The 22,505-nt window shown below is 35.8% G+C and overlaps 1 protein-coding gene across 3 annotated transcripts in view; it reads right to left on the bottom strand.

Annotated features, from left to right (window-relative positions):
* Positions 1-8,126: 8,126 nt before the first annotated feature.
* LOC109064668 (tyrosine-protein kinase SYK) overlaps positions 8,127-22,505 on the bottom strand; it is a 24,839-nt gene continuing 10,460 nt past the window's right edge. For 2 of the 3 annotated variants that reach the window (XM_042764579.1, XM_042764578.1), the window contains exons 2-13: positions 21,583-22,027; positions 20,266-20,426; positions 17,010-17,157; positions 15,775-15,858; positions 14,656-14,724; positions 12,702-12,777; positions 12,443-12,602; positions 11,213-11,422; positions 10,816-11,005; positions 10,461-10,601; positions 9,407-9,519; positions 8,127-9,051 (exon numbers count right to left, since the gene is read on the bottom strand). In XM_042764579.1, the coding sequence (XP_042620513.1) occupies positions 8,979-9,051; positions 9,407-9,519; positions 10,461-10,601; positions 10,816-11,005; positions 11,213-11,422; positions 12,443-12,602; positions 12,702-12,777; positions 14,656-14,724; positions 15,775-15,858; positions 17,010-17,157; positions 20,266-20,426; positions 21,583-21,984 (1,827 nt within the window). In that variant the 5' untranslated portion in view covers positions 21,985-22,027 and the 3' untranslated portion in view covers positions 8,127-8,978. The remainder of the gene's footprint in view (positions 9,052-9,406; positions 9,520-10,460; positions 10,602-10,815; positions 11,006-11,212; positions 11,423-12,442; positions 12,603-12,701; positions 12,778-14,655; positions 14,725-15,774; positions 15,859-17,009; positions 17,158-20,265; positions 20,427-21,582; positions 22,028-22,505) is intronic. The other variant, XM_042764580.1, reaches the window with a different exon arrangement.

Raw genomic sequence — 22,505 nt, 5'->3', positions numbered from 1 at the left:
TCAGACAGTGCACTATAGATCCCCTGAGGAACAGTTCCACTCATTCTCTACTATAGGAGAGGAAGAATTGTATAAACTTGTTAAATCATCTAAACCAACAACATGTATGTAAGACAACAACCCATCTAAGCTCCTAAAAGAGGTGCTTCCAGAAGTCATAGATCCTCTTCTGACTATTATTAATTCCTCATTGTCATTAGGATATGTCCCCAAAACCTTTAAACTGGCTGTTATTAAATCTCTCATTAAAAAACCACAACTTGACCCCAAATAACTAGTTAATTACAGACTGATCGCGAATCTCCCTTTTCTGTCCAAGATACTAGAAAAGGTAGTGTCCTCACAATTATATTCCCTCTTAGAGAAAAATGGTATCTGTGAGGATTTCCAGTCAATATTTAGACCGTATTATAGTACTGAGGCTGCTCTGATTAGAGTTACAAATGACCTGCTCTTATCATCTGATCATGGTTGTATCTCTCTATTAGTGCTATTGGATCTTAGTGCTGTGTTCAACACTATTGACCACACTTTTGTTTTATTGGATCTTAACGCAGCTTTTGGAATTAATGGAAGCTGCATTAGCATGGTTTTAATCGTACCTATATGACCGCCATCAATTCGTAGCAGTGAATGAAGAGGTATCATATCGATCACAAGTGCAGTACGGAGTACCTCAAAGCTCAGTACTAGGGCCGTTACTTTTCACGCTTTACATGCTACCTTTGGGAGATATCATCAGGAAACACGGGGTTAGCTTTCACTGTTATGCTGATGATACTCAGCTCTACATTTCTTCGCGGCCCGGTGAAATATACCAGTTTGAAAAACTAATGGAATGCATAGTCGATATAAAAAACTGGATGATGAGTAATTTTTTACTGCTAAATTCTGAAAAAACAGAGGTGTTAATTATAGGACCTAAAAACTCTGCATGTAATAACCTAGAACGCTGTCTAAGACTTGATGGCTGCTCTGTCAGTTCTTCGTCATCAGTTAGGAACCTAGGTGTGCTATTTGATAGCAATCTTTACTTAGAAAGCCATGTTTCTAGCATTTGTAAAACTGCATTTTTTTATCTAAATTACGGCCTATGCTCTCAATGTCAAATGCAGAAATGTTAATCCATGCGTTTATGACCTCAAGGTTAGATTATTGTAATGCTTTATTGGGTGGTTGTTCTGCACGCTTAATAAACAAACTCCAGTTAGTCCAAAACACAGCAGCTAGAGTTCTTACTAGAACCAGGAAGTACGACCATATAAGCCCGGTTCTGTCAACACTGCACTGGCTCCCTATCAAACATCGTATAGATTTTAAAATCTTGCTCATTACTTATAAAGCCCTGAATGGTTTAGCACCTCAGTATTTGAACGAGCTCTTGTTACAATATAGTCCTCCACATCCGCTGCATTCTCAAAACTCTGGCAATTTGATAATACCTAGAATATCAACTGCGGGCGGCAGATCCTTTTCCTATTTAGCGCCAAAACTCTGGAATAACCTAGCTAACATTGTTTGGGAGGCAGACGCACTCTATCAGTTTTAAAGGTCTCTAAAGATCTCTAAAGACCTTGTCTCAGATGACCACCAGGACAAGACCACAGGAAACAGATGATTCTTCTGCACAATCTGACTTTGCTGCAGCCTGGAATTGAACTGCTGGTTTCGTCTGGTCAGAGGAGAACTGGCCCCCCAACTGAGCCTGGTTTCTCCAAAGGTTTTTTCTCCATTCTGTCACTGATGGAGTTTTGGTTCCTTGCCGCTGTCACCTCTGGCTTGCTTAGTTGGGGACACTTCATTTACAGAGATATCATTGACTTTATTGCAAATGATTGCACAAATACTATTTAAACTTAACTGAGCTGAATGATGACATCACTGAATTCAATGATGAACTGCCTTTAACTCTCATTTTGCATTATTGACACACTGTTTTCCTAATTAATGTTGTTCAGTTGCAAAACAGATTGACACAATCTGTTTTGTTTAAAGCGCTATATAAATAAAGGTACTTGACTAATATAACAATGTTTTAGATATGTTCAGTTGTAAAATATTTTCTATGCTCTAACTGAACTCTGTATAAAATATTTAATTTTTAAACAGTGAACTAGTAATCATAAACACTTGGTTATGTAATAGGAAATCACTGTGTAAAAGGTGTAGAATTAATACAACATCATCAAAGCTCTCCACCTTATTGCCTTCAGTTCATTATGTTTTTAGTTAGAGCATATATTAACTATTTTTTTCTTACTATGTTGAAATCAGAATATATACTGTAAATGTGTTTTCAGTTATTATGGCCTAAAATGTTGATATCTGTAAAAATTTTCATTTTTGTAAATGTTATAATCAATAATTGAATGATTATAATTAGTGGATTGTCAATACAATGAATGAATGAATAGAAGGTAATGGAACGCACAAAGAATCTTGTATTATTGTAATTATGTAAACATCCTTCTATAGTGCTCATATTCATGGTTATGGATGGCAGTGTTTAAATGGTAAGAGTCAACACAGATTTAAGCTTCAGTCCAGGTTTGTTTGAGCATTTCTTTACTACGAGATTCACTCATATTTCACTGCTGGTTATATATGCTCAATATAATCGTGTATGTGACGAATAAAAATCTTGGATCCACAATCATGTTGTAATGTGAATGAACAGCGCCATCTAGTAGCAATGCAGCAAATAAGAAAAGTGGTCCATCATCACACAATCCGCACGAGCACAGACACTTGCTGGTGAGCAGACAGCCTGAGGAAACTTGACTCGATGCTCATTCAGACCTTTATCATTTAATTAAAGTGTTTGTTTCAGAGCATGGCGCATTTTCACCCTTAGTTCAGATCATTTAGATCATTCAAACCAAAACAACTGATCTGAGATCACCTGAAACTAGCACTCTTTACTGTGTGATATTGATTAACTACATTAAATAAATTTAAAATAATATGAAAACATAGATATGTTTTGAATTGTGTTGCCATTTTTATTAATGGCAATTAGAAATGCATTAAAATGTGCTTTTATGTTTAAGTTCCCAAATGTCAGAAGGTTGCTAACATTTTCTGTTGTCTCTTTATTAATGTGTTTGTGATGCAGAGCTGTGATTGGCTGATGGGCAGGAGTTGCTGATGTCATCACACTTCAGACTGCCCTTTTTGAGCTCATCCTCACCTCGTTAACATGCAGCATTAGCCATCCACAATCAGTTAATGGCAACGGTTCCTCAAACTCACCTGTAAGTTTCTTTTAAAGCAGCATTTCAACATTTCTACAATATTTCCACAACTTTATAAAGTCATTTTATATAGAGCCATTTAGTGCTTTGTGCTTTCAGAGTATTCAGAATGACTAATATCTAAGGATTGTTGTCTAAGTGCTGTTTTAATGAATTTCTCATAACATATTCATTAAGTCATCTTTGTGAAAATATCAAATAAAATAAAAATAGACAGAAAACAAAACCTTATTTACTTATTTGACATACCCCTAATAGGCTGATTCTTTGTAATTAGCCGATTGATGTTTTAATTGAGGAAGGATTTTGTGATGTTTGTAATGCTGCAGTCATCAAGTGAAATGGTGAGGTAATTCTGTCAGAAACACAACGAAAGTGTAAGTCTCCATTCTTCTGCTTTCCTCTTATAAACCTGCTCTCACACTGACTCCCTATTTAGAGATTTTAATTTAACATTCTATGTACAGACGGTTTCGACAGCAACAACATAAACAAACGTTACTGCTCATGCGCGCTTTTGTGGCCCTAACTTAACTTCCGGTAGACTCCCAAATAGAATCAGTAACAACAGCTAAGTAGTCCCTCTAGAGTAGATTATTTTAGATAACAAGCAAAATATGTTTGCTGCATAAATCAGACATACTGAAAATGCAAATTCATTCTCTGCCAGCCGGAGGTGCTTTAAAGCGGGAGAAACAGAGCGCTGAGCTCACAAACGCTGCTTTATCAGGCATATAACATGCAAGATGAAGTGAAAATGACATTGAACATTTTCTAAAGATAGTCCTCCTTCAGAAATACAGTGATATAAAAACACCCGCGCCTCGTTTTTATTTTTAAACACACAGTAGGCTACGTGCTCATGTTTATTCAACGAGGCCTTTTGGAAAATCGGTCAGTTTTGATATTGTGAGCGCCACAAATAAATAAATGTATGGGAAACACATCCCACAGCACAACCACCTGAGCCCAACTTCAGTCTACTCATCACCTTAACTTTAACTGTGTTTGTCGACGGCGTCATAGCCACGCTGATAAACAAACACAGACCGGAAGTTAACTTCGGGCCAGGCGCGTGCGCCCGATGAAACTGTCTATATTAAGCTTTCAGATTTACTTTTAATTTAAAAATGGTTAACCACTATTTGTCTTTTAATAATTTTTATAATTTCATCAATTTTATTAGAAAACCAGTAGGTTTGCAACATGCTGTGTTCAGGTAATTGTATATTTAATAAGCATCAACAAATAATTTGCTTGAACATAAAAGTTTTTTTAATACAACAATAATGTATAAAACGCTACATGCATATATGAATTCCATTGGACTCTATTCTGAAGGTTCTAAATCGTCATGGCGATCGAAGAGCAGCAGTACATCTGAACGTTCCTCACTGAAATTCTCTGTTGGTGTTTTCGGTGATTATTGGTGCGGTTGGCGAGTTTCTGATTGAATATCTTGACTTATTGGTTCATGGTTTGCAATATATGGTTGCATTTAGCTACTTCTTTTCTACACTTGTTTTCATTATATTGTAATTAAAGATCAAGAGCCTGTAAACTGATAATAAAGTTTAAGGAGAAACACCAGGGGCGGACTGGCCATCGGGAGCACCGGGACATTTCCCGGTGGCCTGATGGTCATTCTGGCCTGCCGGCTGCCGCTGTGCAGTCGATCAGGCTTACCTGCAATAGGCTGGTATGCAACTGCGAATTAATTGACGGATTTATGAACCTACGAATCAGGCGATCGCGGAGTGAAAATGACACCATCACATGACCAAACATCAGCGAAGCACTGCCTGGCTATATCCAGAGGCAGGCTTCATCTTAGAAAACCGTGCAAAAAATGGAGCGTAAAAGCAAAGGAGGAGCAGAGCGGGAACGTATAAAAAGGAGAAAAGCCCTGGCCACAGACGCATTAAGTTGATGCAAAATCCCAGCCATGTTCACCAGTAAGGGAGCAGGTCGGTCAGAATTACATTTCCATTTTACTAGGGGTGGGACGGTTCACTGAAAAAATCGAACTGTTCGGTTCTCCACACACGGTTCGGCACGCGCTGGGACCGCCGTTCAACTTAAATCTGACAAAGCATCTGTAAACCATATTACAGATGCTTTGTCAGATTTAAGTTGAACAAGAATTAATGGTTTGGCCAGGTTTTATTTATTTATTTATTTATTTTTTATTTTTTTCATCGCTGTTGTTGTAATGTCTGGGAAGTAACCATTAACCATTAACTCTTGTTCAATACGAATACGAACACTGGATCAGTGCATTCTTTTAAAGTGACAGTCTTTATATTAATCGAACAGCAACAACAAAGAAATCACTCACTGCTCTTGATTGAAAAGCTTTTGTAACTTTAATAAAGATTTATTTTTAATTTATACAGTCAAATATGCAATGCTGTTTTACATTTGATTACTTTATTCAATTTCTGTACCTAAAAACTATGCTATACCTACCTAAAAACCCTGAAAGTCAGTTTATTTTATTTGTAGCTTTACTCTATTGTATTTATTTGTGCTGTTGCTTGTAGTTAGAATATTCTTAATAATATGATAAAATATATATTTTTTGAAAGTATAGTTTTTCCATAAACAGCACATACAACGGTACCGAAACAGTGACTCTAAAACTGTGAAACAAACCGAACGTGAAAAAGCTAAACTGTTCAACCCCTTATATTTACGTAATAATTTGGCAGACGGACGCTTTCATCCAAAGAGACTTGCAAAATTACAAATATATATAATGATAGAAGTTTTAAAAGAGCATCTTAATGACAAACTAACACACTGTTTTACATATGGGGATACAGAATTTTTTTTAGTGCCAAATTTGACCAGAAATTTTGATTTTCCATTTATAGCATACAATATGTAGCCTAGTCTACAATGTTTATTTATTTATTTTGAAGGTGACGAAGGAAGCAACAGTAGCACTAGTGCTGCAAGTGCTCCTGCTGTTGAGGGGATGAACAGTTCAGCTTTTGAGTCAGAGCAGGAACCTTCAGGTAAAGTTTAAGCTATAAGCAAAACTAAACATGCTGGCTATACTCTTAGAATATGTGCTTTTATGATTTATAAGATCATTAGTAGTAGGACTGTGATCATGGGGACATACAATTGATGGCTGCACAATTAATATAGATTATTGAAAGTGCTTATTTAATATTGCAGAGAAACTAGATGTGCAGAGTGAGAGAGAGAGGGATTCAGGGAAAGATGATATAGATGGTGGATTCCTAGTGAGTTTTTGAAGGTTTATTTATTTATCCATTCATATTATGTATGGTCGTCTACCTGTTACATCAGCTAACAGGGTTAGCCTAGAAGTTTAGCAGTCTGGTGGACACATGAATTGGGTGGTGGTGACTGCAGCAACAGAGGTGGCCTGGGGTGGAGTCAAATTCCCGGCCTGATTTACTGTCCCAGTCCGCCACTGAGAAACACTATAATCATATAAATGTTTTGTTTCCTATACAGTTATTAAAAATGCACAGATTTTATGTAAACAAATTTTTAGTCTGGAAGTGAACTAATCCTTTAATATCCATGCCTCTTCCAGGGTTTTTTTTTTTTTTTTTTTTGATCCTCTGGTGAGGGTCATTGGAAAGCACTGGGCTTGGTGAGGGTGACACTGAGGACACTGGGGCTGGAGAGGGTCACCAGAAAGCACTGGGATTGGTGAGGGTTACTCTGAGGTTGCAGAGACTCATGAAGGATGCTGTCAGTTTTGACCCTTTCTACATTCTACGTTGTGCACATGCTTGATGAGAATGTACATAATGACTGTTTCATTTGGGACATCATTCAGGTAAGTCATCTCTATCTTCAGTCCATGAAAATTAGACATTAGGTTTAGTACTCATGAGCACCCTTTAATGAAATCCAAATTATGCAGTGGAACCTAAATCAAAAAGAGAAATGTGATCTCCAAACTTTCCAAAAATCTAAATATTATGAGCTCAGGATGAGCCACCTTCAATAACCTTTTCTGAAGCCTTTACTTTTAAGATTGTAAAGTCGTCTGGTATCTGCTAAAGACTCTGTGTGGTACTGTCTCGAACCAGTTTTTGGCAATAATGTATCTTATGTAACCTTAGTCTAGTCATACTGTTTGAAGGCTCTGTCAGTCATCATATTCATATTTTAGATATGGATATCAATGATGTCTCCAATCTCAACAGATTAGAGATCTCAGGTACGTTTTTGATTATAATTTTTAGTAGTTTTTGATTCATTGTAACATTTTCAATATAGAAATTTCCATAAGTGAAGGCACTTAAATGTCTTTTGAATTTATTACACAAGCTAAATATGAGTTTAAAGGGGTTAATAAAGATATTTTAATGTTGTTGGAAAACAACACAATCCCTCCAGCATAGAGCAGCTGAAAAGAAATTCTCTTCAGAAATTTGTACAACAATGGTGGCAAGTAGAATTAAGTCTGTCATCAAAAATAATAAAGGTGGGCATATAAAACTGAGGAACGCTGAACACACAGATAACAAACATGTGGGTTTACTGAACACACCAGACACCCATCTGCCTTTTATGATCCACTGCTACATCATGTCTAAACTGAATGTGTCAGTTTCAGTGTGTGATCATCACTGATCTAAGAGTAAAAGGGAGATATATATATGAGGTATAATAATGTCTTAAGGTATAAAAAACAGTGTAGATTTACTTTATTAAAAATAGGTTCCACAGTAGGAACTCAATGCAAAAAAACAAAACAGTATTTAATTTACGTTTGTTATCTGCGTGTTCAGCGTTCCTTAGTTTTCTGTGTGTAGAGCATTAAAACATTTTAATTTCCATTTCGGAATAAAGCAAAGAACTACAGAGGTCTGAAAATGCTCTGATTAACTTCATAGGATAAACCCATTTTATTCCATTGTGTCGTAATCAAATGAGATTGTAATGAGGTTTTTATTTCTGTATATATATATATATATTTTTTTTTTTTTTATTAAAAACTATTTATTTATTTTTAAAGCATTTTTTGACAATCGTATGGCAGCCATACACATTCTGTTTGCTCAGTATCATATATATCAATATCATCAAACTGAGGAGGAGCAAGATTCTGTCATGCCATGCTGTTCAGTTATCAAGCTTGTACAAAGTCTGGAGCCACTGAATAAAGCTGACAAATCACAATGAATGCAATGAATTCACACTGGATAGCAGAAACATGGAGAAAACAAATCCTAAAAGATTGCCAGTGAAGACCTTTCTTAGACTACCACAGATAACATGCAAAATATATGCTTACATTGTCCACATATAAAATGAAATGTTAAAACTGTTTATGAACACACAACTTTTAAACCATACACTCGATGTTGAAAAAAAAGAAGAAAGAAAGAAATTGGCACTTAGATAAAGACAAAACCCAGTAGATGTGTACAAAACTGAAAGAGAGAGAAAAGAATGAGAATAACGTCTAGCTCTAGACTGGACATTCTTTAGCTGATCCGTATTGCTGTTACATCTAAAGTGTATTAATAAGAAATACTGACTCGGCTTCAAACACAAAACACTGATGTTATTAACATACTTTTAGAAGAAAAATCAACCAAGTTTCTAACAAAAATAGTTTGGAAGTACACATACCTTGAGACAAGTCATTGCTTTAAGTGATTAAAACTGTTGTAAATGATCTAATTAGAAATACTGTATAATTGTGCATGTGCTCTGGTTAGCTCATCACTGAGAAATGTCGTAATAGTAATGCCTCAATCTGGGTTCAACTACAGAAAATCCAGGTCTCTCTTCCAGCCTGCAGAAACAGAACACAACCAGTTGTTACTCTTCAATGTACTGAACTGAATTGATCATTTTTACTCAGCTCTTTGGAATACATGCTAAGCACATCCACAATGATAATGAAATTTAAAAAAAATCTCATGACACTGAGGATTAAACACTGATATAATGACTATAATGTAGTAATATTTATCATACATTACTATGAAACATTTTTATAACATTCAAAATGATAATACAATAGTCAGAAACTTCAGTCATTTGCATTATAGTCCAGAATTATCAATAAATAAATGCTGATGAAAGGCCATTTATCAGATAAACGTGCTCTATGACAAGTAAGTCTAATCTAGAGAGTGTTCACATACTTGTATGTCCAGCATTTCCTCATGAGGTCGTACATCTCAGGCGGGCAGCCGGCTGGAGCGGACATTCTCTCTCCACTCTCGATCATTTGGATGACTTCATTTCCTTTCATTCCCTACAGACAATATACCAACATCAGCAACGTTGCTGAAATAAATACTCACTTATAGTAAGACTTTCAAACACCAGCTCAAGTCTGATGGTCAAATGGATGAATGTGCAGCTTGAGATTTAGATGATATTCAATATGTGGTATACGTCTCAATATTTAGGGCATTCTAATAAGCCCACATACCATACTGCATATAGTTTATTTAATGATATTGAGGTTAATAACAATGCAAATTATTTATAATAAAACAAATAAAGCCCAGTGTGAACGTAGCTATAGTGAGCATATTTGAAATTGGAAGACATTTGCAAGGTTAAATTCATTATATATATATATATATTGTTATATATGTATATGTATATATGTATTTTTTTTGTATGTATGTATGTATGTTATATATATATATATATATATATATATATATATATATATATATATATATATATATATGTTGTATAAACTAACTGTATTTAATGTATTATGAATACTAATTAATTAAAAAAGAACAATACTACATTTAGAAAAGAACATTAACTTTTCTAAAAATTATAGGCTTAAAATTATCATTGATATCATTCATGATATCTAAAGCATTAGCTAATATCTATGAATTCAAGTCCGTTTATGGAAGGTTCAGATCTCTGTTGGAAACTTGGGTGATTTTATTTTCACACCAAACAGCCACTGTATCCAAGTACACCCAAAAGGTTTGTTCAAATGCAGAGTTTCCATGCAAAACTAAAACAGCAATAATATAGGTTTTCCACTGTAGAAGAACTGTATTTATTTTCATGCATTAAAAACATTGTGATAGTCACACCATTTCACAATGTTGCTTAATTCGCTTATTGTTATATTAAAAAAATCAATATATCTCCTATCCCGATTAACAACACAAAATAGTTTGGAAGTAGCATCGGTCAACATAATATGCAGATTCACACCTTGTACGGTTTCTGTCCGTATGAATATGCCTCCCACATCAGGACTCCAAAGCTCCACACGTCACTCTTAGATGAGAACTTGAAGTAGTTCATGCACTCGGGAGCGTACCACTTCAGCGGCCATTTACCATGACCTTTGGCCTACAGGAGCAGGGAACAAGGATCAGTCACTGTGCTTAGACCCTGACTCTACTTTTCTAATGTAAATCTTTTGTAATGAGGGTATGTAGATCTAAAACGGCTTGCGTGGTAAAACATGAATGTGATGAAACATTCTGTACTTTGGCCAATACTTCTGGAGGGCACTGTGTGCATCAGTCGTGGAAAAGCCCTGATTAGTTATTGGTTACTGTACCTTGTAATAGTTCTCTTCTTCTGTCAGGGCTTTAGAGAGTCCAAAGTCGCTGATCTTGGCATAGTGCTGAGTGACTAAAAGCACGTTCCTGGCTGCGAGATCTCTGTGAACAAAGTTGTGCTCTTCCAGATATTTCATTCCCATAGAGACCTGATGAACCAGCTCTGTGATGTTCTTCATAGAGATGTGTCTGAAAACACACGTGAAAAATTTGGAATATAGCAGACAGATTGAATGCTTTATGATGATGCTTTATGGTATTTTAATGGTGCAATTTGGACATTAGTAGCTGCTCAATGTTAATAGAATCTTGTGAATAAGGTAACTGCACATTGCTTATCAATGCACAGTTCAGCACAGCTCTGTTATCTTCTGAAGTATTTCTAGCGTGGCGTACTTGTTCTTCTGGAGGAACTTGTGCAGTGGCCCCAGCTCAGCGAGCTCCATGACCAGCATGAGGCTCTCAGCTTCACAGATGCCGATCATGCGAACGATGTACGGGTTATCCAGCTGCTGCATGACGTTCGCTTCTCGCAGCATCTCCTCCTTCACCGCTGCGTTATTATCATCATTCTTCAGGATCTTAACAGCAACAATCTTCTGTGTCCTGAATTAAACATGAAAGAAGATCCATTCTGAATGCTGAACACTTTGTCAGTGAAATGTCGGAAATCATATTTATGAGTTGAGTGCACATGAATGGCATCATTACCAGTGGGAAACTCAATACTTCTGCAATACATGAGGAAGCAGACCAAACCACATTTCACATCATGCTTCACAAAATACTGCTCACACAATATTGATTTGTTAGTTTTTTAAACAATTTCAGCCTTTTAGAATCTAACAACAATATGTAATTATTTTGAGAATGAGAAAAAAAGACTTGCATAAAGGTTTGATCGACTGATACTGAATTCGGACTATTTTGGCCATTTACAGGTTTTATATTGTTAAAATAACAAATTTTAAAAAGACTGGCTGTTTTCAGTAAGTGCATATTTTCTTAGCGATAGATGCTAATTACACTAAGTGAAAACAGAAATGGATTCTAGTTACACAAAGTGCAAATAATGACAGATTCTATTCACACTATGTAACAATAGCAGTATTTTATTTGCAGTAAGTGTAAATAGTAGTTAGATTCTGTTTATTCTTAGTGCAAACAGTGGCATATATTTGCACCTCAGTATTGTACTACATTATAAAACAGTATGCATCAATAACATATTGAGTGTAAGTTATCACTGTTATTAACATTATTAAATTGATGCCACCTTATTGGGATAATAAAGCCCTCCCTACACCTACCCAATAAACACTTTAAATACCTGTGAAGCACTTTATTTCCACTTTTTGAAAACTTCCTTCATTTTTTTTGGAAATAAACATTTTTCTGGTCTGATATGTGATGGGAAAAGGCAAAAGAACGAGTTCAGCAAAAGTCTTATATCTTACGCCACTGTTGCTGTTGTATTGAAGGCATCTTTTGTCACTTTTGTCTATCACAAGCAGACACTGATGGGCAGAGTTACTGTAAATAGCCTCTGCCAACAAGGTGGGCTCTATGCACTCAGTGTTTAAAATATCCACACGAGATGTTTCTATGTAAACTTAGTTGACTAACTTTTTCATCTGGTAGACTCCTCTCAGGACAGTGCCGAAGTTGCCTGAGCCCAACTCTCCATCCTCCAGAGTCAGGTCGCTCCGCTTCACTGTCGTTGATCGCAGCTCTTCAGGATCTGCATATGGACTTTCAAACTCCAGTGTGTCCATTGGCAAAGCCTCTGTCAAAACAATGGTGCGGCGTTTAGTCAGAAGAGAAAGATTTTAGTCTTAAAGACTAACAAGTGGTAGTGTGTTGAAGCAAGACTAGGAAAACTAACCCGTTTTGACGATATTAGGATTAGGAAGTTCACCTCTGATGTTTGATCTAAAGTTATAGGGATTTTCAATATGAGCCTATAAACACAGAACACAATAATTAGCATCGAACAGATCACATAAAATGGATTAGCATAGAAAAAGCTGATAGGACACAGGCATGTCATCTGAAATGCCTGCATGCATCAATGGGACAGAGGGACAGGGTCAAACCAAACTTTCCTGTGTTCTTCATGGCACCTTAAATCAGAATCGAATACATAATTACATTTACTGAGATGTTTCAATGGTAAATGAATGACAATTCATAGATACTGCATTATACGTGATACGATCAGTGTCCATGAAGAAGAGGAGAACCTTCTCTCTCAAAAGGTCAAAAGCAAACACATAGTGTATAAATAAACAACAAAAAAGAGATCTCTTGCAGATAGGATTGATAATTAAGTCATTTATATCATTAAAAAGGAGTGATAGAGAAGGAGAATGAAAATGTGGATGTATGATTGGGATAATGGCCCCTGTTAGAAGATGATAAAGCATCTAAACGATATCAACACAAATAAAATGTGAAAAAAAGAGCCATTTATTGCTTTTGTTCAAACCCTGAGATGCAAGCGGATTGATTTGATGACTGATTAGAAACATTCGACAAGCAGCAATTTGTGAGTCATTTAAATAGCACTTCTCACACAAAGTGTACGGCAGACTGATTCCAGAAGACTGCAGAAAAAGTTATGCTACCTCCTTTTTGGACCGTATTTGTGCCAGAAGTACTATAATGCATTCAAATGCATTTGAATTATATCTAATCAAATGTATAGTTATAGATCTAATTTCTCATTGGATAAAATGCAATAGCTGCTGTAAAATTCTAATGAGTGTGAGCACACATGTTGCTTGATGGGCGTAAATAGCTATTCTCTGAGCTCATATCAACAATGTAAAATTCTTTTCTCTCAAAATGTAATGCATTCTTTCTGAAAACCCAATTTTTTAAACACTTGTGTCTTTAAAAGTAGCATCATTTTAAAAATGCTGACTAATCCAGTCTTAGTTTTTGTTAATTGTACTCTCTCTCTGATGGATGTAAGAGCCAAATAACCACCCAAAATATATCATGCAAAGTTATACTGCAAGTAAATACTGCAACCAACCTTCTCAGTGCAACTTGGCGTAATAAAAATAAATGTACACTTTTGGTTTTACTGTTGAAGAAAATTAATTAAGGATTTCAAATCCTTGATGAAAAAACATCTTAAACCAGTCTAAGCTGTACTAGCTGGTCTGGTGGTTTAGTTCCCGAAACCCAGCTAAAATCAGCCTGAAGACCAGTTCAAAAACGCTAAAAAACGATAGTATTATAAAAACTTTTAACTACAAAAATAAAAATTAATTGAAGCAAATGTGCTCTGAATTACATCCTTTATCCACCTTATTTTGCAAGGCAGAAGTAAGCTATTTTCTTTGAATATGCAAGATTTCCGATTCATTGGCTGCTATTGGTCAATAACTAGAAGAATAAAAGAGTGCAGTAAAAGTTAAAACGATTTGCCTACAAACCAGTGTTCATGATTTAGATAATCAATTAAAAATAATATGATAACAAATACAAGTTTTTGTAGAGCTTAGATAACTAGAAGCAAATGACATCGGAAGCCTTGCACAATCAAAGTAAAAATAGCTGCGCCTGCACTTATGTTACAAATAAGGTGGATAGCTAAAACTGTGTGAAATGGATGGTAATAATGCACAACCATTCTTTTATATCTGTGTGTCTATATGAATGTGAGGAGTTGGTGATGTGATGTACAGGGCAGTGCATGAGGAAGAGATCAGAGAGGGGGTCAGGCGTCCCACAGGCGAAGTTAGAAGCAAAAACCACACGCAAGCAAGGCGGGTGTCCTACCACTGCCAGTGGGGGATAGGGAGGAGGAGAGGGGCGTATTAGTGCACCTTTTTTTGGCCAGGTTTGGGGAAGGAGTATGATTTGATTCTGGAGAGAATCCCACCTGTGGCACCTTGCTAGAAACCACAATTTTAAAGAGCATTAGGTTATTTTTATCCTACACTATTTGATGCTAATGTTTAATGCTATACATCCGTGACCTATTAATATTGTGTTATACTGTCTTCAGTAATTAGCTCTGCAAATTCAGTGTACATTCGGCAACATTGACATGATAGCATTTGTGATAGTGGCCCTTGTGCTACATGGTTTAGTTCAGTGGTTCTCAGCAGGCTTTTTTTATTCTGAGCGTCAAGCGGTGACCCAACGCAGGAGCAGAATTGGCTAAATGTGCTTAAAATCAAATGTTGGAATCTATTCTTTGCATTTAAAAAAGTGTGTAATTTTCTCAATAAGCAGAAAACATACCATTTTGGATAACGTCTTTAACTTAATCATTCATAATCTGAATCATTTTTTAAAGGTTTTTGAGGATGAGAAAATGTAATATGCTTTCATTTATTTTGCTGTCCTAAGCCAGATGATACAGAGACCCTAACAGGACACGGTGGTGGGAAAAAAATTATATTTCAGTGTGCTTGCAGTTGCTTGTAAAAGCTTTGTGTTGTTTGTGAGGGAATGCAAGGTTTCGTAATGCAAAACTTTCGTGAGCGATCGGGAAGTTTCTGTTCCTTGTGAGCAAATGCAAAGTTTCTTGGGGGAATCCAAACTTTTTGCAAGCAACACAGTTTTTCTCAAGGGAACTTTTGGTTTCTTTTTAATCAAAAGCAAAGTTTTTTTTTTTTTTTTTGAGGAAAGCCAAATTTTCATGAATGAATGCAAAGTTTCTTGTCTTGTATTTTCCCATCACCATGCCTGTAAACGCTATGGTTAGTTCTTTTTTCTCATTGCATTTAGCATTGTGTTTCCCTGTTGTCTGGGACAATATTTTTGGGTCACACCCACCGGTTGAGAACCACTTCTTTACTTTATCACACATACACTAAGTTTTATGAACAGCTTAATTTCCTTAAATTTGTAAATCTGTGCACTTTTCTTTAAAGCCAGCTCATATATCAGATCACATTCTCACTGCTGCGTTTGGTTAGAGATGTGACTGTGCTTACCTCTGAATTATGTGACGGTCTCGGGCAGGTCTCGGTTAGCACTCGGAGCAGGCCATCAGGCTTGTACGAATAATGTTCTACCAGCTATAAAACACAAAACAGTGCACATCAAAGTCAGATGCTGGACATCCTCACAGTATCACAGAGTATTATTGTGGTCACACTTCTCAAGCTGAGGCCTGTTACACAGAATACTTTGTTTTTCACCAACGGTCGATAAACTACCATTAATGTACTGTTATGTGTACAGTTTCTTCATCTGAACAGAATATACATCTGTTATGAACATACTGTACAGCTTTATACAGGATGCTGTGTTTCTATAACTTAAAGCACGACATCTTTACATACTCCAAAAGAGCACGCCTTTGAAAAGCTAGACTGTAAAGTTGTGACGCACCAGATATCAAACTATTTCTACATTAACATACACTTTCAATGCACACCCACCTCATTCGAACCATGCAGAGCTTCTCCTAAACACAATGTGAGAGATGTGTCTGAGGACTATTTAATGGCCTAGCTGTAGCATTTACCTGCTAAACCTTTGATGCCATGCATCATGCGCAGCCATTCAACCAGGAAATCAAAATACAATGTGGCGTTTGTCCTGTTGGTCACCACATTCAGAACAACTAAAGATTCTCTTTAGGACTGTGTGTCATAACATATGCAATAGACACGCCTGAAAAATAATAAATCACTTTTTGCTAATTATCTGAGGTCTTTATTTTCTATATATACAGTAGTTCTCAAACGTTTGGAAACATAATGATTTTTAATATTTTAATTACTATCTTAATTTTTACTGTAAAATTGTGAAATATTATTGCAATTTAAAATAAATGTTATTTTTTAAAATATATGTTAAACTATAATTTATTCCTGTGATGCGCAGCTGAATTTTCAGCATCATTCCTTCAGTCTTCAGTGTCACATGATCTTCAGAAATCATTATAATATGATGATTTAGTGCTCTGTTATTATTAACAATGTAAAAACTTAGTTTGCTTAGTTTTTTCTTGCTGCTAGTTATTTATTTCAGGATTCTTTCATGAATAAAAAGTTCAAAAGAACTGAATTGATTTCAAATACAATCTTTTGTAACATTATGCATGTTTTTTACTGTCACCTCTGATCACTTTAATGCATATTTGTATGTATGTATGATTACTGTAGACTCTGAAGTCTGCTCATCATCTGCTCTGAAGCCAGGTTTGACAGGATTGCTTTACCTGCCAAAGTGTGTCGAACTTCTTCCCATCAGGAATGGAGAGTTTGCCAGCCTTGTCCTTGTCGATACGATAGTGCATGACTTGGTTATTATGCAGGAGACACAGCGCAAAGGAGACGTTTCTGCCATTGTTTTCTCTTTGTCTAATTCTGTCAGGAGGAAAGAGAGTGATAGAGGACAGAGAACAATCCACAGCCATTTACAGAGGCTCTTGCAAACTGACCCCTGAGTACAGTATACTCTACACAAATCAACACTAGATGGAGCTGGAGGAGAGAAACGGACGAGATTCTGTATTGAGATTCAGTGTGGATGTAGTTGTTAAACCAACGTTTAATCAAAATGCAACTATAAAAAACAAAGCTTTAGTAAAAACTAGGAAATTGGAAGCTAATGACACGATTCTTATGTAAATAAAGCCACATTTGTCTTGTAAACAAACTTTCTTCTTTTTCCATTTTTCTGTAGACTGTCACATACAGTACGTGTGTTTTAAGATGGTGGCAAGTGCTCTATTTAAAGCAAGCACACACCACCCCCACCCAGCCCTGCTCTTGTTTTCCGCCTCCACACTGCGTCTTCGGTCACTTCAGGAAGTCCTCTCAAACGCTGTCACAGCGGAAACCACACGCTGCCTCGCTTCTTTCACTTCAGAGCAGTGGCGCTACAGTCCACAGCCCTGTCACATGCCTCATCCTGCCATCTCTTCCTTGGGGAGTTTTTAAGCAGTAACTCCTTCACAACAGTTTTGGGATTCAAATTTGAATAAAACTGTTATGTGAAATCTTAATCAAGGCACTATTAAGAAATCATTTGAGTACATGCGAACGAGTATGTTAGAATTTAAATAGTGCCGTCAAACGATTAATCACATCCAAAATAAACATTTTTGTTTACATAATATATGTGTGCGTGCTGTGTATATTTATAATGTATATATAAATACACACACATGCATGTATATATTTCAGAAAAATATGTTATGTTTATATTTTAAATATATTTATATATGATATAAATTATATGAATACAGTTAAATATTTTCTAAATATATGCTGTATGTGTGTGTATTTATAAATACATAATAAGTATAAACGACACACACACATATCTTATGTAAACAAAAACTTTTATTTTGGATCCGATTAATCGTGATTATTACTATTAATTACTATTTTGTTCCCTCAATTTGCTAAATCGTGCACACAATTTACTAATTCGTTCTCTCTATTTATAAATCGTGTGCATGTTTTAGCAAATCGAGGGTATGAATTAGTTAATTGTGCGCACAATTTATAAATCGAGGGAACGAAATAGTAATCGTGTGCACGTTTTAGTACACTGAGGGAATGAATTGGGGAATTGTGCGCACAATTTATAAATCGAGGGAACGAAATAATCATGTGCATGTTTTAGTAGGGTGAAGTCAGCTAAAATGGGCTATCAGTTAAAATAGGCCAAATAAGGTTGTAGCGTCATATCTCTTAAAATGTTTATATTCAGTCACAATAACTGATCTTGCATTGTTGCTTCAACACTTGTTGACATGTAAACAATAATTTTGATTGGTCTGAGTTTCTTAAGGCAGGCAGGGCAGAGTGTTACATTAAGCTTGTCAGAGAAATTGTAAGGTAAGTGAGTCTGACATAGTAATTTTCATTCATCACCAATAAGGCTACTAAAGCAATTCTACATATGCTTACCAACAAAAACAAGGTTTATGAACAAAGTTTTGACATGCTCTTTCAAATAAAAAAGTTTCATTTAAAAAAAAAACTTCATTTTAGGTAGAAATGGCTGGTTAAGCTAAAATGGGCCACAATTTTCAGCTAAAATAGGCTGCATACACACACATTTTTACACAGAAATTGAGGGTGAAAATAGGTTTATAGGCCGAGATATATGTGCATACAAAATCTAGTCTTTAAAAATGAAAAATACGTACACATAAACTACCAGTCAAAAGTTTTTGAACACAGATATTTTTGATTTTTTAAATGTTGAAATATTTTTGCTATTTAAAATAAATGTTTTCTATTTGAATATACTGTATGTTAAAATGTACAGTAATTTATTCCTGTGATCAAAGCTGAATTTTCTGCATCATTACTCTAGTCACATGATTCTTCAGAAATCATTCTAATATTCTGATTTGCTGTTCAATAAACTTTTTTTTATTCAGTTGAGTACATTTTGTCAGGATTCTTTGATGAATAGAAAGATCCAAAGATCAGCATTTATATGAAACAAAAAGCTTTTGTAGCATTATACACTATACAGCTTGACAGTTATACACTATTATACACAAAAGCTAGGAGTCGATATTTAATAGTAAAATATTTCAAAATTTTACTGTTTTTTCTCACTTTTTTTTTTTTAAATAAATGCAGGCTTGCTGAGCAGAAGAGACTTCTTTAAAAAAAAAAAAAAAAAAAAAAAACATTAAAATCTTACTGTTCAGAAACTTTTGACTGGTAGTGTACATGCATACAAAAGACACCAATGCACAGAAACTCACATCTATACAACACGATCAGTTCATTTTTAATTGCACTGTTTAATGAAATATTCAGTCAACTTTCTTCCATTCCATTTTACTTGAATGTTGTGCCTTGGCTCAAGAAGGTACCTGCTAATATGCTAACTCTACAAATAATTTTAAAACAATTATACTTTTTGACATTTAAAAAATATATACATATTTAAGAGACCCATGCTAATTAATAAAAATATCATTAGATCTCATGCATAGCTTATTTGACGGTATTATAAATCATTTACCAAAGCAAGGCCCATTTTAGCTGACTTCACCCTACATCGAGGGAACAAAATAGTACTGTAAATCTAGCACAAATCAATTTTTTTCCTGCATGCCATGTGCAGGGCTCTGTAGAAAACAGCTGTGCTGCCCAATATTTTTCTTTGATTTTGAAAGTTCAAAAGAAGCATTTATTAAAAAAAAAAAAAATCGTAACAAAGTAAGTGTTTACTGTTACTTTTTATCAATTGAATGCATCCTTTCGGAATAAAAGTGTAATTTCTTGAAATAAATAAATCCCACTGACCCTAAACTTTTGAATGGTAGTGTAACTCTAGATTATGCACTGTAGCTAATATAGAATGTATTCTGGGTGATTCTTAAAAGGAGAAAATAAAATAGGCCAAGTCCATTTCTCTCTCTCTCTCTCTCTCTTTTTTTTTTTTTTTTTTTTTTTTTTGGACTTGCATAGTAAGTCCAAAGAGTGAATGAGACTCACAGGAATTTGCCGTTGACATTTGAGCTCCTGAGCAGCCGCTGCTCCGAGTCCTCACGCTCGATCTTGCCATGGAACCACGGCATCTTCTCATGAGCTGTAGTGGCGATGAGTTTCTCCAGCTGAGGCCTCTGGCTGATGATAGCCTGCTCCAGAGCCGAGCCCTGCCACACCACAAACACAGCTGATAAACGGCTCCTGGCTTACACCAAAAAATGTGCAATTGAGCTGACTTTTTTTTTTTAACGCAGCATAGGGTGATTAAATAAATGCATTCACAATTGAAGTACATGTTCAAAAGCTGATTCCACAAAAACAAAACGTGTGAAGACTGTTGCAACAAGTGAAATGTTCACATCTTCTTTTATTCTCGTAATCTCACATACTTTTGACTGAAGTGGTATATTCAACGTGCAAAATGCAATTTTCACTGTAAATTCATTACAAAGCACACATTGAACTAAACATGAAATTCTGAAGTAGAAAGACTGAAATAGTATTTTCTTGTGAAACATACTCCAGTAATGTTTGTTTGAAAAATCTATTTTTATAGTGTACCACAATGAGGATGGTGATAGGAGGGAAATAACTGGAAACGTAAGAAGGATTTGAAACTTCAGCCAAATAAAGTTGTTTCATGCCCAATAAGAGAAAGAAACTGTAAATAAATAGTGAATACATGAGCTCAATACTCTATTGCAAGAATTGTCTCATTCTGAGCATGACTAATGACTCAAACACCAAACTCAAGAGAAAATGTAACTATTTTACATGTTGGCAAATTTGTATCACTTTGTACAATCCGATTTATACAAAAATGTATTTAGAAATAAAGCGTGTGTGAAGAGCCACCTAAATCTAACTGTCAAGGGAGCGCAAACAGATTGTACTGTATGAAAATGTAAAATAAAAGTGATTGTACAAATTCATAAAAATTTGCCAAAAAGTTATGAATCACCATAAAAGTGTGTTGCAAATATTATAGTTTTCTGAGCTACGAAAGAGCAACCTCTGAGCTATTAGATAAAGGGTTATTCTTCGTTTTGATGGTCCACTTTAGACATTCTGCTAACTTTGCAACTACATCTCAACTAGATCTCATTAGAGTATTATTAGACTGTTAGGTTAGGGTTAACAGAATAAGCTGACTTGTAAAGTTACTTATACTCAGCAGAATGTGTGTAGAAGGGCCATCGGAATAAAGTGTTAGCAGATATTAAGCAGACAGTCGTTAAAAGTATTGCAAAGTGACTAACAGATACCAGAATGTCTAAAGAATAAAGGGTTACCAAATGTTTTAAATTTTAAACAGACACCAACCTGCAAATTCCACGTTTGTTTGACATACTGCCTGATGAGCTGCTCTTTCAGGTCTTCAAAGGGCCCGACTTTAGGCTCGGTGCCCCGGGGCCGGTTGAAGGGCCTCTTCAGCAGGCAGACGAGCCCGTCGGACTCCTGCGAGTGGTAGTCGATCACATCTATGGGGGTTCTGTGAGATTTGCCACCGGCGATGGCGTAGGTGTCGTTCATCTCTCTCTCGATGGTGTAGTGGTAGAACTGGCGGCCGTAGGCCACGGACAGAGCGTATCCGCCGAGGAAGCTGCGGCTCTGGCGGAGCAGGTACAGGCCGTCCCCTGATCCTCCCTGCCGCAGGTACTCCTCCGCGTCCTCTCGCGTGATGTTGCCGAAGAAGTACGGCAGCACCTGCACCTTGTCTGCCATATCTGCTCAACCGTCTGCCACAGCTTAGAGGACTGCTAACAACCTGAAAAAGACAATGTGAAGATGCTTCAAACAAACCCTCAACTATTGATTACTTTTCTGAATCAACTGTTAATCATCTTCAAGCATGTAAATCAGGCAGGGTTAACCTTTACTGATTACTGTCAGACTTTCAGAGTCCTTCATCACTTGAATTAAGATTATAATAATTTAATTTTAAAGCACAGCCACCACAGAAGCACCCCTTTTTTTTTACTTTGAGATCGTTCTTAGGTTAAATACAGATTTAAAATCATAACAATATGTAGTTTAGTAGCTATGATACTGTTTTTGAAATCAAATCTTTGCATAGCTATGACAGGAAACACAGGCATCTAACAGTTAATCTTAAAAAAAGAAAAAAAAAAACATATACATAAACCCAAATAGGAAATAAACCAGTTATCGTAATAGACTGTGTTGCATTATGAATGAATGTTGTGCCCGACCACAGTAATTAGCCAGTACATTATACTGTAAAT

This window comes from Cyprinus carpio, chromosome A10 (genome assembly GCF_018340385.1).
Source record: "Cyprinus carpio isolate SPL01 chromosome A10, ASM1834038v1, whole genome shotgun sequence".
Taxonomy (NCBI): Eukaryota; Metazoa; Chordata; class Actinopteri; order Cypriniformes; family Cyprinidae; genus Cyprinus; species Cyprinus carpio.
Note: the sequence above shows the minus strand (reverse complement) of the source record. Positions and strands in the feature narration are given on the sequence as shown.